Source organism: Rhinolophus sinicus, chromosome 1, assembly GCF_057876585.1.
Source record: "Rhinolophus sinicus isolate RSI-liver-muscle chromosome 1, RSI-T2T, whole genome shotgun sequence".
Classification (NCBI taxonomy): Eukaryota; Metazoa; Chordata; class Mammalia; order Chiroptera; family Rhinolophidae; genus Rhinolophus; species Rhinolophus sinicus.
Genome location: NC_142501.1, coordinates 76821212 through 76841890, shown reverse-complemented (window position 1 = coordinate 76841890; position 20679 = coordinate 76821212). Strand labels below are relative to the sequence as shown.

The window sequence follows — 20679 nt, the reverse complement described above, 5'->3', positions numbered from 1 at the left end:
ATTTCTAAATATAAATGGATAAGAGCAGAAATAAAGGTGGGAGAATATCATTTCATTTAATACTAACAATGAGGTGGGTGTTACTATCCTTTTTCAGTTATGAAAAGTTTAGAGAGGCTAATTAGCTAACGGATAGTGTGGGGTTAAGAGAGCTGACTCTGTGGCCAGGCCCTCGGGGCTCGAATTCTGGCTCTGCCACTCACTGACTCTATGTTCCAGTGGCCTCCATTCTTCAGTGTCCTCATCTGAAAATGTGTATCAGTGTATATCTTACTGGATTGTTGTACAGATTAAGTGAATTATACATAACAAGTACTAAGGATAGTGCTTCACACGTAGTAAGTGACAAGTGTATTTCAGTTATTACTACTTGGGATCCAAACCCTAATTTGACTGCATACGGAACTTTGCTCTTTCAAACTGTGATGTTACATCTCAGAAGAATATGAAGTGGTTCAGATGAATAAGAGAGCACATTAGATCAATCTCTATTATAGTACTCACTGTATTAAATCGCAATACAATTTAATTACATTTAAGTAAAAGTTTACACTTTATAATAAGTGTAATAACTGGAATATATACAAAGTATAATATTTGTGTAGAAGAGAAAATTAATTCTGCCTGGGAGAGGTCTTGACATCTTAACAGGAAGGGTGAGGCATGCATGAGCTGTGGCTGATGGGTAAGTATGGATCTGCTATGGCAATGGTACAAAGAAGGGCGTTCCGGGCAGGATAAAAAGACACAAAGTTATGAGGTATTGGGGTAATGACAAGTACTTCAGTACTGACTGAGCCAAAGCTGGAGAGACTGCCAGGGGCCAGGTCACAAAAGGTCTTTTTAGCCATGCTAAGATATTTCACCTTTATTTTCAGGACAAGGGGGAGGTTTTTAAACAGGCAAGTCTTACAGAAATAATTTTGTATAGGTAAGTCTCACTGGAAGTTGGAAAAAGAATGGCAGGTAGGGGAATCCCAAAGCTAAGACGGATTCTGGGAGTCCATTGCCATGGACAAATAGGGGTTTGAACAGAAGCTGTAGTAGTAATCATTTTTCAAAATACCTTATTTAATGTTAGCGAGGGCACTTGTATCTCTTTCTGCAGCTAACCTAGCTAATTACTAAGCAAAATTCCTACTCCTTTTTAAGATTCAATAAGTAGTTGGATAGCAACCAAAATGGAGAATACTTAAAAATTCTCCTATGATCAAGGATCCACCACTGAGAGTTTTGTGGATTACAATATAGCAATCTGTCAAAAGATATTCTTGGCTAGATCATGCAAAGAAAAGTGCACTGTGCAATGAAAGAGCAGACTCTCATCTCCAGGACTGTAAAGTCCTGGGTGGAACATGCGGCCCATGAATAAGGCTTTAACAGTCTCTATGGTGCTGCTGACACTGTACATTTTCAGATTTTCAAGAATGAAAGAGTCATTATGGCCTGAGATGATCACAAAATGAAAGAGAGGGCCATGATTTAGGCAAATAGTAAGATTTTGATAGTCAAAGAAGAAGGGAAAGAACTTACCAGCTCTGGAAAATAGTACTTGCAAAGATGGAATTAGTCATATGCAAATTATTTGCCAAAATAAGTTTTTTGTTCATTTGTTTGTTTTTTAATTCTGGTTAAAAGTAAGGGAATATGAAATAAAGAAAGGTAAATGAAGACTAAATTAGTCTTTGTAATCCAGTTTGTAATCCAGGATTACCCTTTGGACACTTGAGGAACCATTGGAGATTTTCAAAAGCTGTGGTGACAAATAGTTCACGTATACTGGCTATTTCCTTTGTGCAAGTCACTGTTCTAATCACATTATATGTATGTTCTTATTTAACTCTCATGCCAATCCTCTGAGGTCAGCATTGTTATCATTTACAGATGAGGAAACTGAGGCACAGCTAAGACGAGAGGGCACCAGGAAAACAGCCGGATCTAATTTTAGAGACCACTGTATTGTTTGCTCTGCTATGATGGAAGATTTTTTTTTTCATAGCAGGGTATTGGAAGGGCAAGAAGCTGAGAGACAGAGAGACAAATTAAAAGGCTGAGGAAAATGTATGGTGGCAATAAAAATAAAAAGTAAAGGAAGAAGAAATAAAAAGTATGAAGGGGAAATGGACAGGCATTAAATGGAAGGTGTCTGAAATGGCCACCCCCAGTGACAGAAGAAATGATATTGTGTGGTATTTAGATAGTCAGATCACAAATTGGCAGTCCCAAAATAGCACCCTAGGCTACATAGTCTGAAAATAAAGTCTGTTTTCACTGAAAACGATGAACCATCCACATTGGGAAGAATGTGGGACAGATTGAATTGCCCCCATGGTCTATGACTTTTTTGAGTAACAGATAAGCTTCATCTCTGAGTTTAACATTTTATTTAATTTGTTGATTTACAAGTTGTTCCTGCCTACTCTAAGGGCATGAGAACAGGGACTTTATATGCCTGGAACTAACTGAGTTGGCTAGGCAGCCAGGCATCTGATTTTTATTGACCGATTTATGGGCCAGGTTTTGCCTTCAGCAAACAAAGAATAAAATCAACCAAATATCTGACTCAAAAAAACGTAAAGGTATTCTAACGTAAAGGGTAGATTGCTTAGTAGTATGGCGCCCATAAAAGGAAATAGTAAATATTGCCTCAGAAGTTAGGGAAGGATGGCTTTAAAGAGGAATTATTTTTGTTGTATCCTGAAAAATCAAGATAAAGTGAGTAGGAAGACTAGATGGGGAGGCATGTGGACATGATTTAGTGTGGCAGAAACGTGGCTTACAAATACAAGCATGCTCCACCAACTAGGTCAAAACTGTCATAGTCGAAGGACGACATAAAACCTAAACCAAAGGAGCCAGTCACTTCCATTTGGATTGAGAGTCATTTAAACAAAATCATAATTGCTCAAATTAGTCTGGATTAAGAGTTAGAAACTACAAGCCAGGCAAATGTTCTCGCCTTATTTACATTTTTTAGATACTGTTGATTCTTTATCTAGAAATCCTCAGGCCTGGTTATTACTAGGGTGCCCACACTTTGTTCCTGTCCTCGGATCAGGCATAGCAAGCACGGGCTTCCCTCTGCACATTGATGAATGGACTTGCAAATTTTACTCGCACATCTGAGTGTTCACCACGTGTTGGACCTTCTTAACGTGTCACATTCCCGTTGCAATAACTCGCTGAGACCTACCTACATCAAGAGAGTCTGAGGCCTTTGGAGAATCCAACAGTATTCTTCACTGCAGACCAGACGGTAGTTCTTGACAATAGTCGATGACTCAGCAGTTTTTCTGATTTCAAATGGCCTTTCCCTTACAATTACTGCTTTTCTTTTTTGAGTTTTCATGCAGGCGATGACAACTCTATGTCTTACACATCCTCTAAAAGGAAGTGGTACTGGCGGCCTCTAAAATCTAGTCCAAAACTTAAAACAAAAATGTATGCCCATAACGGTAGTGATCATTTGGGAAAGTATGATGGAATAGTAGATTGGAGAAAAAAAAATACATAAATAAAAAGAAAACAAAAATGTTTCTTCAGACCTGGATAGAAATACAGTTCTTTTCAGACTCAAATTTGTACCGGGGAAAGTGATCACAGCATTTCTCTTGAAGAGCTGTCACTTGACCTTTGACTCTGGGGTACAGAGAGAATGCATACCTTTCCACACATAGGCTAGACAAATAGAGGACACTAGTATACCCAAAATGCCTGTTTGAGCCAAATCAATTGTGTGTTTTTAATATTTCCGAAACAGTGCAGGTCGCTATTTCTCTGACAGTAACTCTCAAATGTCTGATGACAGCAGGCATTCTCCCATACTATTAATGCCACCCTTAGCCTTCATGATTTGTTAGGAAATCATCATGTATTAAACTCAGAGATTTCCAACTGTTATAGCATCACCTGTGTTGCTTTATTTTGGTCACACTGCTTCTCTCTCAAGCCATTATTCCCAGAATCATGTCTCTTATAAATTCTGTATGGTTCAGATTTTTTTTGTATAATTAAGAATAATTAAATGTAATATTGCTTCAAGAATGCCAATGCATTTCTCTGCACAACTGATACTACCCTTGGGTTAAGGAAAAACAGGTGTGGTGTTGACATCCTAAAGCACATGGTCCTGATGTAAAACCCAGTCACCACTCCTAATCTTCCCATCTATCCAGTTCCAAGTGTGTCAGCTCAGAGATCTCTACTCGGGCTTTAGCCCTGCCAGCTGGGAATCAAAGAGCAGAATCCACTGAACTTGGGCTCCTTTATCTCATTATTTTTGCATACTCTTACTAAAGTTATGAAAGTATGTGTTTAAACACACACACACACACACACACACACACACACACACACACACACACTTTTTCAAGGGCCTATGGTTTTCCAAACAACTGTATGATTGAATTTCTCTTCAGAAAGGGAATAGAGGTATTTGAGCATATTAGATTGGCTCTTAACCAGATTCCCATCAGGGATCCCAAACCAGGTCAGACTCTTGGAATTACATGGAATGGGTACTGTTCTGACAAACTGACTAAAAAAACAAAAAATGGACTAAAAAAAATACATTATGGGATTCAACTTGCTGAAATAAAAAAGTACCTGAATATAAACAATGGCTGAGATGTTCAACATTCACAACTATTTACTGCGTACACTTCTGTGCCTAACCTTGTTCTAGATCCTTTAAATTCACCTCTAAACAAAATATATGAAACTTTGGTCCTCCTTGAACTTATTTTCTATTGGGAGGTGACAGATTGAGGAATAAATGACACTCATTTTAGAAGTGCCATGAAAACCATAAGGAATGGGGAGAAGGAGTGTCTGGTGGGAGGTTACGAGAGGGAGGGTGAGAGACATTCAAAGAGAAGGTGATATTTGAGTAAAGATTAAAAGTATGTGAGGGAGTAAGCTTTGTGGAGATGGAGGGGACAAGAATTTCAGACAGAGGGAACAGCAGGTGCAAAGGTCCTGAGGCAGGATAAGGCCTGAGCTGTTTCCAGTTAACAATAAGGAAACCAGTGTTGCTGAGCAAGTTGACAGTTGAGTTGGAGAGATGAAGAGAGTAGGCTGGATTGCAACAGCTGCTTTTTGGCTTTTATTCTCAGTGATACAGAGATTAATTGATGAAGCATGAACAGAGAAGTTATATCATCTGACTTAAGGTTTAATAGGATCACTCTAGCTTATGTGGTGTATTTTGGGAAAGTTCTAATCAGAACTTTCACAACTAAAGTGTTCTCATTAAAATGGCTTTTGTACAGCTCATATAACTCACTTGTGAACATGTTATGTGCTTCCTAGATGTTGAGGGCATATTTACTTGCTTTTTAACTAAATGTACAAAACAACTTGTCTCTTCCCCTTCAGTGCTGCTCACCTATCTGTCACATAACTGAAAGTATCCCTTTCCCTAATGAATATATCACAACTCTTACTAATGCTCTTCAGCTCTGTGGAGGTCTACTGCACATTTTCTTGCACATATTCCACACTCAGTCCTGCCTCTGCCCCTCTGCTCGTACTGTTTATCCTGTTTGGGACGCCATCCCCATGTCCTTAGTACCTGCCCTTCGAAGCCAGCTCAGTTGCCACAAAGATTTTGCCAATTATTTCCATTGTGATTAGCCCATTTTCCAAAATCCTCACACTCAGAATGTGTATCACTGATTATTAGCATCTATTTATATATAGTACTATGTTTTCAGACAGTTTCATATGTTTACTTTTTCTATACAACCAGGGGTCTCCTGGAAAACTGTGTCCATGTCTATTTCCACAGGTCTCAGTTCACACAGGTGTTGTTAATAACTGATGGTTCCTTTAACCCATTTCTATCAATGTGTCTGTCACAGGGAGTCTAGGCTATTCGAATCTGCTTTTCGGGAAGGAATGTCATGGGGAAGCCTAACGGAATGAGTGGTGGTAGAGCAAGCCAGATGGGGAATACCCTTCTAGTTTTCATTTGGATTCAGGGCTCCAGTGTCGCTGTTCCCTTTCCTGGGTGCTGAACAACTTACTTGCAGAACTTACGTGTGCTTTCCTTGCCATCCCATCCAATGAAACAGCAGTTGATTTATGTGTCTCTTCAGCCACTATAACTTCAATTTTTGGTTTTTCTCCTTAGTTTTCATGCTGCATTTTTGTTGGTAGCATCCTCTGCAAACACAAAAATCTCCCATGTTGAAAGACATCATTGATTATATATTTTAACATATTATAGTCCACCATGATAAGCAGTTAATTAATTGATAATAGAAAATAATCAAATGCTTCATTTTGGAGTTCATATATGATATTGATGGATTCCTAAAATGAAGCACAAAAGACACACATTCAAAATAAAGCAAATATATACGTGTTTTATCATGTGTGTGTAAGATCAAAGCATACTAAGAACAAAGAATACATTTTCCAGTATAGTCCTGGCCAGGGATATATCCATTTGAGTTTCAAGAAAACAAACTTGCTATTTCAATAATGGCAATCTCAAATTGGTGTTGTAAATGGATATCAATGCTAAAGGCTCAGTAGTAGGGACCATGATTAAAGATGCATTTGTCAAGGCTCTTTACAACTGTTTGTTGTCAGAAACAGCCATTTGTTGTCATTGAAGTGCTTTGCTTTCATTACAAACAGAAGTGATTATAAATGAAAATAAGTGTACTATTGAATTTCACACTTTACATTGCTTTGTTGTCATGGAAGTCAATTTACCTTGGAGTTCTCTTCAAATGAAAAGTAATTTTGTAGTCTAGACAAAGAATTAACTGACTCATTGGGTCGCCACCTGGACCCAGAGAGCATGCGATAATTAAGTGCATCATTTGGGGCTAAAATGATCAAATTTATCTTTTGCCTCTCTATACAGGCATTTTCTCTACCATTGAAATAGTAAGGAGAAGAAAGCAAGGCAGATGGAAGAAGCTGCATTTACATCCCATAATATATGATTGAATATGTGGGCCATTTTCTTATTTAAGGAATAAGATATTTGCTGATAATATAATTCAGCTTCTTAGTTGAGTGGTTTGCATGTATTACTCAAAGGAAAAAGGAATTCTGTTATTTTATATTATCTCATAAAAAAGTTTATAAAGGATTTTTCTAAATAATGCAATTAAAAATAATCACGGCCATCTTTTTTCCATATTGCCTGACTAATAATCTTTGCTATGTACTTCAGGCATGAACTTTTAGAAGAAGCTCGAAGAAAGGGATTACCTTTTGCCCAGTGGGATGGACCCACTGTGGTAGCATGGCTAGAGGTAAGTGAATTAAACCAGAAGACTCTTAAATCAATCACTAATAATGTGATAGTTTTTTTCAGAGAGACAGAGGAAGGCAGGTTCCTGAAGTCAGTTTTCCAAAAGCCTAGAATAGCTCAGAAAGGGCATATTTTCTTTACCTAGGGACCCATGGACATCATGGTTTTACTCTTTTGCTTTCTTGTGATTGTGGCAGGATGCGCCCAGTGGGATAAAAGGAAAAGTCTCTAAATCCTACCCTTTTCATGTCTAGAGTAAGAGAAGAAACAATTTTTGAGCCACACTTCTGTTGTTGCAAGAAAACATTTGTTCCAGGCCATCAGTTCAGAGTCCTTTCTCATCAGCAGGTTACAGAGAGAGCAATCTCCATATTTAATTTAGCACTTCTGTGTAATCCAACATGTTACTGCCACCTAACTACATAGAGAACCATTCCTTTATTTGTCGTATAATTCCTGAACCTAATTATCTAGAGCCTAGGAGCCGCTAGGTTTAGACACTTGGAAATTGTCTTGGAACAAAAGCAGAAGACTATCCCTTGTTCCCATCTGTGTCTAAACTGAATGGTATAATGAAACAAGGACTATATTCAGCATTTCCTGAACGACACGGGTCTGGAAAAATTAAGTAATATCTGAACAGGGTGGGTGGCAGCAGGAGCCGATTGGGACAGTGAAGGAAGTACATATTTGACCACAGAGGCACCCTTCATGCTACTTATCAGTGGTGGTCAGTGCCCCTCCCATTCCATTCTCTAAAGTGGGCTTCTGCAGGCTGCTAGTAGGATATGCCAAAGTCAGGGCAAAGAAGAATATAGGCTTTTCCTCCCTGGCAGAGGCAATTAGAACTCATTGTTTCCAATGGCTTGGAATTATATCATCCACCTTCATTAGCATGTCATATCCAGAGCTGACAAATTCACCAATGAGGAAAAATTAAAACCCATTTTAGTTTAAAAAATGGTCCTATATAGATTGATGTGAAAACATGCTTTGCTATTTTTCTTGGACTGCATGAAAGAGGCATGTATCTTGCTTTATTTTATTCTCTCGTATCAGTCAGGGAATTTTTAACATTTTAGTAATCAGAGCTGCTTCTTCCAAACATGTCTTTAAAGTTACTATATTTTAAAAATCAACCATAAGACAAAATGCTTAAGGAAGCATACCTCAAAATCGATAACAGTTCGTTGTTCAGTCCCACTCCAATAAAATGAGCGACAGTCTGATAGAGTTAGCTGCTATTTTGGCAAGTGGTGAACAGTCCTTTTGATTTAAAAAAAAAGAATAAGATAAATATAAAAAAGATTTACTGACATTAAAGGGCTACGATATGACAGGCAGTTAAGTCTGTGCTAATTGAACCTATCCTGAGCACACAAAAAGCACTCATAATGTGTTTCCTAAAGTGACTCAAATTAGAAAATGGAATAAGCAAAATGAATGAGTTGGGTAATCCAGTGAATGAGAGCTCTTAACTCTCACCTCCGTTAGCACCTCCTGTGTGCACAGCCTGCTAAGAACCATGCAGAAAAGTAAGTCTGATGTTTCCCACGTCATTAGTCCACATCAAAAACTTAAAAGTCTAGTCAGGGATTACATTGGTTACAATGTATTGGCAAGCGTTTGGATAAATCCAAAATTTTCAAAATGTGTGTGTGTGTGTGGGGGGGGTGTGTATGTGTAAATCCAGATATCTTGTTTGAAGAAAGGAGGTAGAATATGATTAGGGTCCAGCAAAGGTATATTTAGATGTTTAGTTATTTTGAACAACTTGACTTTATAAACTAAGAAGTTAAGTCCCATCTTCGGTCATCTCTAATTGTAAGGTAAGGTCCATTCCTTGTGCCTAACCTGCTGGGAGAGTGTATAAATTATTCAGTCATGCACTGTACTTAGATCCTCTGTCTCCTTTCTTTTATATCAGTCACAGTGAGGCCACACTGACTCAGAAATTTGGCTTTTTGTTTATTTGTTTGTTTCCCCTACAGAGATAAGTGGCATTCCAATATGGTAATTTTTTTTAAGGAAAAGGATATCTGTATTTGTTATCTATTACCATGTAACCAATTATCTCCAAACTTAGCATTTACTTTCCTCATGGCTTCTATGGGTTAGAAATCTGGATGTGACTTAGCTATGACCTCTGTTCAAAGTCTTTCACAAGGCTGCAATTAAGGCCCAAGCCAGGGCATCAGGCACCTCAAGGCTTGACTCGGGGAGAATAGTGTATCATGTTTTCATTAGTTGTGATTCAGGTTCTTGCTAGCTATTGGCTGGAAACATCTGTTCTTTGCCATGTGGGCATCTCCACTGGGCTACTCACATGGCAGCTGGTTTCTCCCAGGATGAGGTCTCCAGGAGGAAAGGGTGGGGGGAGAATTAGCAGCAATGAAGCCACAGTCTTTTTGTGGCCTAACCTGGAAAGTGACATCCCATCACTTTCATCATACTCTGTTCCTTAGAAATAAGTCATTCAGTCCAGTCCACACTGAAAGAGAGAGGATTACACAAGAGCAGCAGTATCAGGAGGAGGAGATCATTGGGACCCGTCTTAGAAGGTGACTAACACAATGCTTTAGAATAATAAAGCTGAATCCCTTCATTTTACAAATGAGAAAAATAAGGCTGAGGTTTAGAGGGTTCTATGACTCACCAATGACAGGGAAGGACTCACAGTCCAGGCCTTCTGGTTCTTGGTCTAGTGCTTTTGGCATTATATTTTGCTGATGTCTAGTTTTTCTCCATTCTCTTCCTCTCTCACTTTTCTCACTCTAATGCTTTTTCTCCTTTTGCTCAATTGGTTCATATCAACAAATACAATAGCACCCCCCCAAAAAAAAAAAAATCAGTATTTTGGACATTGAAAAACCAAGGTTTAAACAGTTCACTTTCATGTGCCCCACTTCTGACTCATAGCTAAGGAAGAAGTATCGCTTCTCACCCATAGCTCATGATGGGTGGAACGTGGGGAGAATATTCCTCTTTTAAGTCAATGTAATTCAGATGCCAGCACATGCATGTGGGTTGGTGTCCACCTGGTGCTATGCCATATCCTGTGCTCTCCTCATTGCACTACTGATTCAGTTGCCTCTCAAGGGTATCGCAGTTGGGAAGTTGGAACCCCCCATTTTGAATGCATTATTCATGTTACTCTTTAATTAACGTTTTCTAGATGTTTATAACTTTAGTGTCTTTCATTAGCATATTTCATTCTCCAAAAATATGTTCATATAGAACATCTAACAAAGTTCATACAACTGTCACATGGTATAATAGGTTGGTATGTGAGAAACGTGGCTCAGCTACACTGCAAGCTTTGACCAAAATCATGGCTGGAGGTAGCAGAACTGTCTCCTTCTGTGACAGAATTTCTCTGCACTCAGAATTCCGAAGGAAAATTATAAATTGAAGACATTCATTTAAAAAAAGAAAAACACACACACATTGACCAAATGCAGCTTGTAGCTGTTCTTGTCCTAACCCCAAGGAGGGATTTAGTGTCGTATAACTATTATTTTTATCCCTAATAATAAAAAATAGATGTTAAAGTGTGGACCCCAGGGACCTGATTTCAAATTTTTATTTCCATCATTTCCTAGCTAGTACTTTTTAATAAATTACTTAATGTCTCTGTGAGTCTGTCTCCTCTGGGGAAAATAATAATACCCTCTATCTCATAGGATGGTGACAATAAAAGGGTTCTTACTTGCAGGTTACTTAGAATAATGTCTAGTACGTAAGAGACACTAAACTTTAATTATTACTGAATGTATGTACGTATTTTTTTCTCTGTCCAACAGCTCTGGTTAGGAATGCCTGCTTGGTACGTGGCAGCCTGCCGAGCTAACGTAAAAAGTGGTGCCATAATGTCTGCTTTATCAGACACTGAGATCCAGAGAGAAATTGGGATCAGCAACCCTCTGCACCGCTTAAAACTCCGACTGGCGATCCAGGAGATGGTGTCCCTCACAAGTCCTTCTGCTCCTCCGACATCCCGAACAGTGAGTCTGTGTGTGTTCCTGCCCTCTCCCAGTGATGGGCAAATAGCATCTCGGAGTCCACAGAGAGAAATAGTGGCAGCACACATGTCCATGCCACCATGAATTATTCTGAAGAGATTTAGCCTGCTCTTCATTAACCTCACTGCTACTTCTAATATGTTTTCAACTGAGGTGTTGTGATTCCTGTCAGACTTGAAGGCTGCAACTCAGATAGACTTTTGAGATAGTCTCTAAAGTTTAGGTTTTTCTCCCAAGCAACAAGACCCCAAATTAACTCTTTTTCAGAGTGTTCCTTTTTTAAATATCATTCACCATCTCAGAAGATGAGCTGTTGGCATTCGTGCTTTCTGAAGATGCAATACTTATCCCACTTCGGAAGCAGTTTTCATAATTAGAAAATTACAAAGATATTTGATGTTTTATAAATACCAAATGGAATACCTTCCTTCAACATCCGTTTGCTTCTCATTTATACATCCCTATTCTTCTCATAATTTGTCCTAATCTTAATATTAGGAAATAACAAAGTGTCTAAAAATGCATACCAGGTGACAAATTCAAATACTAAAAAAAACTCCCAAATAATATTCATTCTTTCTGTGTCCATTCCTGCATTATATCTTTTGATGATAAAGGATATGACTTCTGATGTTAACTGGATTTCTCTGGTCCCATGTCTTATGCAGAATAATAAAATATGGAAGAGGGGGTAAATTTGAGTACTGGATAAAAGATAGAAAAGTAGTATTACTTTATTGCAGTTTTCAGGCACAAAACTAGTTATACTTGAGTATAACTTTTTGTATGTGATCTTAAACAGTTTAGATAATTTGCTTCATCTACCCTTACATTCCTTCCGAGTATACTAGATTCTAATGCCAGAAATACAATGTCAAATTTAAAAACGTTTTTTTTTTTTCATAATTCCATTTTAACTTCTTCCTAAATAACACATAGGAAAATATATACAACTTAACAAATTCTTATTTATAATATTATTTTTTCAATGTATATAAATTCTGTATACTACAGCTGAAGTATTACTCAAGCTAAAAAATAATTCATAATATGCTTAAAATAAAAACTGAGCAGGCCATTAAAACAGTTACTGTAAACCAAATTGAAATTTGGTAGAGTTTCCCAAATAATTTTTAACTGAGAGAGAAGCATCTGGTTCGTATAGACACTCTACTCCCAAGAGCAAACACACACAGAATTGTTACAAAGTCCTTGCCTTGTAAAGTTAAGAGCATTAGAAGTCCCAACTTTGAGATGGAAAAATAGAATATACTTTATCATTTCTATTTAGCATCCTAATTCATCTCTGAATGGAAAATAGAATGATTAAGTACTATTTCTCTAAGAATGTCTAAGCAAACTAAGGAATTTAAATCACAAACTCTTAAAGGTAAGATAATACTCAGTTGTTTAAAGAATAGTTAAATGCCAAAAGGGTTTGTGAGTCGCTCTTCATGATCTAGTATCAGTTCACCTCAAAGGATTTATTTCCTCAGGTCAGGATCCTCAATGACACAGAGCTGCTTTCAGTTTCCTAAACTTCTGTGTTTTGGGTTGATGACCAACTTTTGCAATTGCTCTTCCTTCTGCCTGGAACAGAACATTCTTCACATTCCAGGATCACCATCCTTCCCTACCTCATCCTTCATTTAAAGATCCCTGAATGTCCTTCCTCTAAAAAGGTTTCACTGAGCTCTGAAGTCTGGGCCTGCTTCTGTTCCTGAGTTACCTCTCTGCATACTTATAAAAACCATTTTACAATTTTCTTTGCTTGATTTATCCTGCACGAGGCCAAGCAAGAGCATTACCAGATTTCCCATACTCCTCAGGCCTTAACTCAGTGCCTGGACAACTGTACATAGTCAGTAAATAGTCATCTAACAAAGGATATTGTCCAAGTCACCCTTCCCACCATTGCAGAGGATGTGAAATATGTAAGACCCCTGACTTAAGAGACGGCGACTAGAGTACGGAAAGTGAGACGTGCTCACCAGTAGGTTTAGTAGGAGATGATATATTTTAACGTGTAAATGTGAGACACGCAAAGTGGAATTCCATAGGAGGAGAACTCACTCCTGGTTGAATAGGCTTGAAAGAGGAACTAACGTTTGAAAGACTGGTTATTTATTATTTGTTAACTATTATTTTCTTTTCACTATTAGTTTTTTGAGAGAGAACTTTCCAGTCTATTTTCTTTATATTTTTATAAAGATGAGTTATTTTACATGATATATTATTTTTGTACTTTTCTTTTAAAACTTAGTAATATAGCCTAAACATTTTCCTCATTTTATTAAATATGCAATTCTAACATTTTTAATTGCTCCATACTTCTTTCATGAAAATACCATAATTTGTTTAACCAAATCTCTAACATTTTGCTTAATTAACAATTTTTATTATATTTACAACACCATAATGGATGTGCATATAGTTATACTCATATTGTCGCATAAACCGTGGTCATTTCCATAATGATATTTGTGTATAGGGCATTTATATTCTTATTACTTTTGAACCTTAATTGCCAAACTGTATTGTGAAGCCTTTCTCCCTCCCTTTTGTCAACATTGATTATCACATTGTTTAAATTTACATTTTTAAAATTACTAGTGAAGTTAAAATTTTTTCATATGCTTATTGATTTCATATTTAAATGAATTACCTATTCATAATATTTTCCATTTTTCTATAGGATTATAGAAATACTCATCTGTTTACTAATAATGTACAAACTCTCTTTATTCACAGAAAATACATGCCCTTTGCCAAATATTGATGCAAGTTACATTAGATATAAGTTGTTTCTATTTGCTTTAAAAAATACCTACTGAGAGCTTTTCCTTCCTTTTACTTCATCTATATGGAAGTAGTTACTCATTTCTAATAGATTTCAAATATGATTTGCTTTGCATAAAGAAAAAATTTATATATAAAATTCTAGTAATGAATACACTGCATAAAGTGAGGATGAAAACATACAAAAGCATTTTTTTTTTTTTAAACAATGTTATGTCTTCTAGAAAACTGCAATTAGTTCAGATCACAAAGATTTTCTGTCATTTAGGTTTGGGATTGGTTTCCTCAGCCAGGTGTATCTTCTTAATTCACTCAAGTTCTCAAGAGAAAAAGATAAGGTATTTGGACTTTTTTTTTTTTTTAAACTTAGTTAACAGAGCCTCTTTTGCTGTCTAGATAAAATAGGCTGGACCATCAAAAGGAAACTCTAAAGTTTACATTTATCATTTCCTTTGTCCAGTACTAATCTTCCAGCTTTCTGTTTCTTATTTCTAAGCCGCTTCTGTTGACGTAGAAGGCTTTTTACCTAATAGAATAGAGATGGAGATGTCAATTAGTTGAAATAATTGGTTAAAAGGGGATGCCATAAAGAATAAGTTACACTCGTTAAATATTTCATCTTAAGTGAATGTTCAGGAACTTGTAAATTTGAGGAAACTCCTAGGACTTTTCTTTGAATATGATTACAATGCCTACAGTTCCACATTATCTTTCTTTGATAGGTTCATCCATAATATACCTCCAATTTCAATAGTTTGAGTTTCTTTTTAAAGGAATAACTTCAAGATGCTCAAAAAGTTATTTGAATGCAAAAATCCTACTGGACATTTACAATTTCTTCCCCCGACTTTGACAAAGTTGGATCTCATTGATAGTGTGTTTTAAGATTTGCCTTTTTCTGGTCTTTCCAAATAATTCAACTTAGTGTTTATACATGAGCCAAATTTCTTTTATTTTTTGCTTTATTTAATATCTGTTTAAATTCTCTAATTTAAAAAAAAGTTCAGTGGAAATAAATAAATTTGGGAACACATATAAACAATCTTTGGTAAACATATAATTCAGCAAATTAGAGCAGAAACATGAGGCCTAAGACAGGCATTAGTCAGCACAATGCACAGGGGAAATAGAAAGCATTTATGAAACTAAAGATTTGTTTGGGTGCAGATTGCTTAACAGAATTTCTAATGATATTTTAGTAATAACCAACAGTAGTGAAGTACTTATTAAGTGTCAGCCCTTGTTCTAAGTGCTTTACATGTAATGATTCATTTAAACTTCACAACACTGTAAGATAGGTACTTTTATTATTAATATATCTGTTTTACAGATGGGAAAACTGATGCACAGAGAGGTTAAATGACTTGTCCAGCGTCCCACTCCTATGTGGTTTTGCCCCCAAGTCGATGCTCCTAACAAGTACATCTCTTGCTTCCTGCAATCTACCAGTTTTCCTTCCCTTTTACAGCATTCTTCCAGTGTGCCTTGGTTTCCCTTTTCATCATTACTAATCTCATAAACCTCAATCTTAAGTGTTAATACGCTGAGGTATATATATATATATATATATATATATATATATATATATATATATATACACACACCAGTCTTATTATAATGGGAAATATTTCTCCTCTTTTAGTGAGCAACATAAATTCAGAAAAAGGAGAAATATGCTTTTCAGCCATACTGAATATGGAAAGTAAATTTCAAATCGATTTACTTTGTAATTCAATTATAAAGTAAAAAATACTAGGTAGTATTTTTTAATGACCTAGGTAGTAACAGAAGTTACTTCCAGGTAGGTAAGATTTAGGATATTCTGAGGTCTGGCAGTTTTACATATTTATATTTCTACAGCAAGAGAATTAATTATTTCCCCCTAATTAATTGTCATAAATTATTCTGTAAGCTCATTTTAATATTTATTTTTATGTCATAACTCTCTCCTATTTAATTAGGTGAATGCTTTCATCTCTACCATCTTTTAGGAATTTTTCTCCGAGTTCTCATTTGATAATATTATTTAGATATCCTACTCCCCATGTACTAAGGTGAGGTGAGGACGCATTCACCTTCAGGTGCCAACCCTGCTTTTGCAACAACCTAAAAGTGTGTCCTTATGTTTCGTCCCTTTGGCACATCGCCTGCCTCATCCTAGACCTATCCCTGTAGCAGAATATGTCATAATGTAAACATTTCAGTATTTTTCTAGTATGAAGTGTATCGTTTTAGCTCACTTAACAGAAGTAGAATCCAAAATTTAGAGAGGCTTATGAAATGTCCTAGGGTAGTTACTGAGAAGTGGCACTGCTAGAACTCAAGTCTCTTGATTATACTTTGTTAAATTAATTACTGCATAGTTGGAATTTTGAAAATCACCTGTTAGACTCAGATGGTGTTAACCACAAAAAAAAAAAAAAAAAAAAAAAAAAAAGGAAAGACTATTGGTTTGCATTCTCCAGCTAAGATATGGAGGGGTGGCAGCATGGATTTCCAAAAGCAGTGAATAGATGATTTTCCATGGCTCTCAGAAACTACGCCCACATTATATAATGCTTGTCCTTTATGTTTTTCCAGGCTATTTTTTGTCCTCAGACCCAGGGTACCAATGTTCTTATCTCCTTTGGTGGCTCAAAGCCTCCCTCTCTACCTATTCTCTAAAATAGGCTCTTTTTTAAACCTTTCCTGCTCTAAATCACCCTGTTATGAATCACGTCGATGAAAGTTCCATCTGTTAAATTGGTGGTGAAAAGAAAGAAATAAAAAAACTTGCTACATATGAGCTTGCTTATAAAATAAACTTGTTAAAACCACCACTAGTGGCTAATTGATTGGGCTGTGCAGTAGCTGTTTTATGAGTCACTTTACAAGATACTAGAGCAGGCAGTGCTCTTTACACGTAGACCAGCAGATCAAAGGTGAACAATTTCAGAAGGTTTGCCAACCGTACTTTAGAAAATTACCCTGGATATATACTCATTTTGCATATAAAGATACAGATAAAACCATAGCTTCCAGCATCTTGCCCATCCCAGAAAATGGTCATAGACTGACAAATATAGACTTTAAGATGACCTGTGAAAGAGGTTATACGTGTATGTATTCCAGGATGAGCTAATACTAGTCAAGTTTCTTATACAGACTTTCTTATACAAGTTTCTAATAATCTTTATTGCTTGCATTCACAATCGAGGTAGAAGCTACAGAAATCATTGTAAATCAAGATTGGCTTAACTGAATCTCCTCTCAGGTAATCATCACTGAAGCTCACTTCGAAAACAGTGCAGGCAGGCAAAGTTCTGTGATCACTGGTTATAAAGGGAAGGTGACAGAGGAGTGCAAAGTGTATTTAGCATTGCACATTCCTCACGAAGTCAATGAAAGCAATTTCTTCCAAATGATTTCATGATTCATATAGTCATATGCAACTTTCTGTTCATAATAAGCATCATTCCCAGAAACTGGGAGTAGAGGGGAGGGGCTTTTAATGACAGATGGCTCCTGCATTCTAAATATATTTTACAGGTGTGTGCAGTTTTATCTTACAGGAAAAAAGTTCAGATATACTCTAATTTGCAAATGGTGGGAGAATGAGAATTCCATACATGAATATGATGCCTATCTTTTGGGATTTTTATTCCCATACAATTTACTCATAATTATGAATGTTTACTACTCAGCTCCCTTTTCTTACTCATTTGTGTATGTGAATAATTCTCTTGTGTATGAAATGCCTCTTGTATTGAATTTTATTCATTATTTTAGTTTATAGGTACTTTTAAATTATATTATTTATACTAGAAGGAAAGTCAAACATGGTACTTATGTGAATGGTCGACAAGGCCAGAGAGAATTATGGTGGTAACTTATTTTGGGGTATCAACTTTGCTCTTCCCAATTCTCTAAAATCAGACCCCTTCCAGAGTATGTAACAAACAATAGGTAGGATGTAAGTTCCATTGTAACTAGAATCCATGTACTTGGAAAACCATGCAGTACTTGTAAAGATTTCCCAGTGAAATGGGGGGATTTGATGAGAAGTGGCTCCCAGCGGCCGTTACCATCAACGATATGCCTGACCTTTGTGTTACCAAGTGGACTTTGGTTTAGAAATTGTACATTATTGTTAAGAGTATGGAACAAATATCATGGATCATTTTATTTAGAAAATAAATGAGATGTCAGAAGAGAATAGTGCCTGCTAGAGGTAAATTTTTCTTTTACATCATGTTCTTCTCTATAATGGTACAAGAGACTGATGAAAAGTTAGGAAACTTAGGTTTTTTTTAATTTTTGACAGTATTTGGTGAGGCTGAAACATATTATTAAATCAAAAAGAGGATGTCACTTCTTTTTCTTCTATAAGAATAGAGGAAAACAACATAGTTACTGAACTGGACAAGGAAGAACACATTTGGGAAAAGCTGACATTGATTTTTTTAGACTAGTTATGACAGTGCTTTCAACTTTGTATTGACAACCAATTTTTCTCTTGCCGAGGACATCAAAGAATCAAAACTGTGAATTAAATATTGGTACCAACATCACAAAGCACTTGTGCCTTTGTGTTCTTAAGAAAAACATAAAAATACATTCTCCTACAGATCCAATTTCATCCGTTCTCCATGATTACAAAAAAAAAATGGTCCAATAGCCACATACGTTTGAAATGCAAAGTTTGATTAAGCCTTTTTCCTAATTAATATGCAGAGAAGTGTCATTTTAAATCCATCTGACATGAGCGTCACAGCATCCTCTTTCTATGTGATCTTTTGAAGTAGAAGGAAAAGGGATCTCTGAGCAAACCGGCCATGCTGTCTCTCATGCACGCTGGGGAGGCAGGAGCGCTAGTCGCGTTGGTCTGGGGCTGTTATAATAACTCACAGTGGCGCTGCCTTTCTTCTTTACCTCTGCTGCCCTTCCTGGATCCCACTGTTTCCCTCTGGGCCTCCTCACTAGCCTTCAGGCAACGTTTGGGTGACCCATGAAGAAATGGAAAATCTTGCAGCTCCAGCAAAAACGGTTAGTCTTTACAGCTCTGTTGAACATGAAGAAAAGTTATTTTGCTGCTATTTGGATGAAAATTTTGTGTACGGTAGATGCGAAGTGATGGGGTATGTTTACATAGTGATATATGATGATAACTAACATTTTTCATTACGGTTTTATTTTATTTTGGTATGGTAACTTGGACATGTTTAAAGGAAGCAATGCTAGATTATCATAATGTAATTAATATCACAATTCTAGTGTATGCAAATAATAATAACAACTTTTTATCCGTTTTCCAACATTGGTAACAAATATCACTTAGTATTGGGCACGGTCACAGGTAATACATATTACCAAACCCAATTAAACTCATAATAGAAAAGTTTAGATTGAATACTCACTTTAAATAAAATTACTTAGTTTCTCATACCTTAAACATCTCAGATACAGAGCGTGACCCCTGTAACACCACCAAAAACTGTTCTGTTCATTTGGTATTCAAAGTACAGGCTTAAAGAAATTCTTGTGACTCTGATTGTAATTGTCCACTTATAAATATTTACATATAGTCGCTTTTTATCTAAACTAACAAAGTTGGGCATGGTGTTCATTTTATTCTTAACAACTTTTTAAAAACGTAATACCCTTTCAGGTTTATTCCTATTTGAAAAATTTATTATCTAGTTTATGATGCATGAAAATGCCAATATTATATGCTAATTACATTTCTGGTTTAGCTTATTGTGTTTGGTTTTTGTCTTTTTCAGTTTTGCTTGTTGTTGGCTGTTGTTGAAGTCTATTTGATTACCACAAAGTTTTGTTAGAGGAATGCAATTACTTTTTCATTTCATTTATTTACTTTATATAAAATTCCTTCATCATATAGGTGTGTGTGTATATATGTGTGTGTGTGTGTATGTATGCAACAATGACCCGTGCACATGCTATACCATATAGCCGAGTGTGTAGCAGGCTATATATATATAATATATGTTTTATAATATATGTGTATATCCACATTTGGGTATTGTATTTTTGTAGTGCATGATCAGAAATTTTTATTATAACTCATTACATTTGGGAAATTACACACTTTTAAGAGTTAAAAAAGGTTCGTAATTACAAGGTCAAGTGTATCATGAAAATCCCCTATGTCATGTGTGTATTTAATTAGAATTAATTAGAAAATATGTCGGTTCCCTTGAACTGCTAAATTGATTACTGTGGATCTGAATAAGAATCTGTGTGTTTAGCTGCCTATGTTGTCATTAACATTTTCAATAACAATTTTGCTTCTACTAGAAAAATTGTACTGTATTCATCTGAGATTAATTTATACTTATCTGCTTTATTAATCATTCCCTGATGCTAACACAGAAAGAATCTGAGGAAGGAAGCTGGGCCCAGGTAGGAAATTCATATGTTTTAAAAGAATATTATCATCAGTACGCTATGAGGATATAAATAAAAACTGTTGTATGCCATAATGTCATCAATCTTCACTTAGCTTAAGCTCAGGCTAATAGGTACATTTGAACTTACCATGTTTCATTATATATATCTTTTTAAATCACCATATTTTGCAAAAAA

At 36.2% G+C, this 20679-nt stretch overlaps 1 protein-coding gene across 17 annotated transcripts in view; it reads left to right on the top strand.

Moving 5' to 3' along the window:
- Positions 1-20679, top strand: part of PPFIA2 (PPFI scaffold protein A2) — a 456741-nt gene that overhangs the window by 411884 nt on the left and 24178 nt on the right. For 16 of the 17 annotated variants that reach the window (XM_074325351.2, XM_074325350.2, XM_074325355.2 and 13 more), the window contains 4 exons: positions 7193-7274; positions 11077-11277; positions 19057-19119; positions 20467-20496. In XM_074325351.2, coding sequence (XP_074181452.1) covers positions 7193-7274; positions 11077-11277; positions 19057-19119; positions 20467-20496 — 376 coding nt within the window. The remainder of the gene's footprint in view (positions 1-7192; positions 7275-11076; positions 11278-19056; positions 19120-20466; positions 20497-20679) is intronic. The other variant, XM_088800983.1, reaches the window with a different exon arrangement.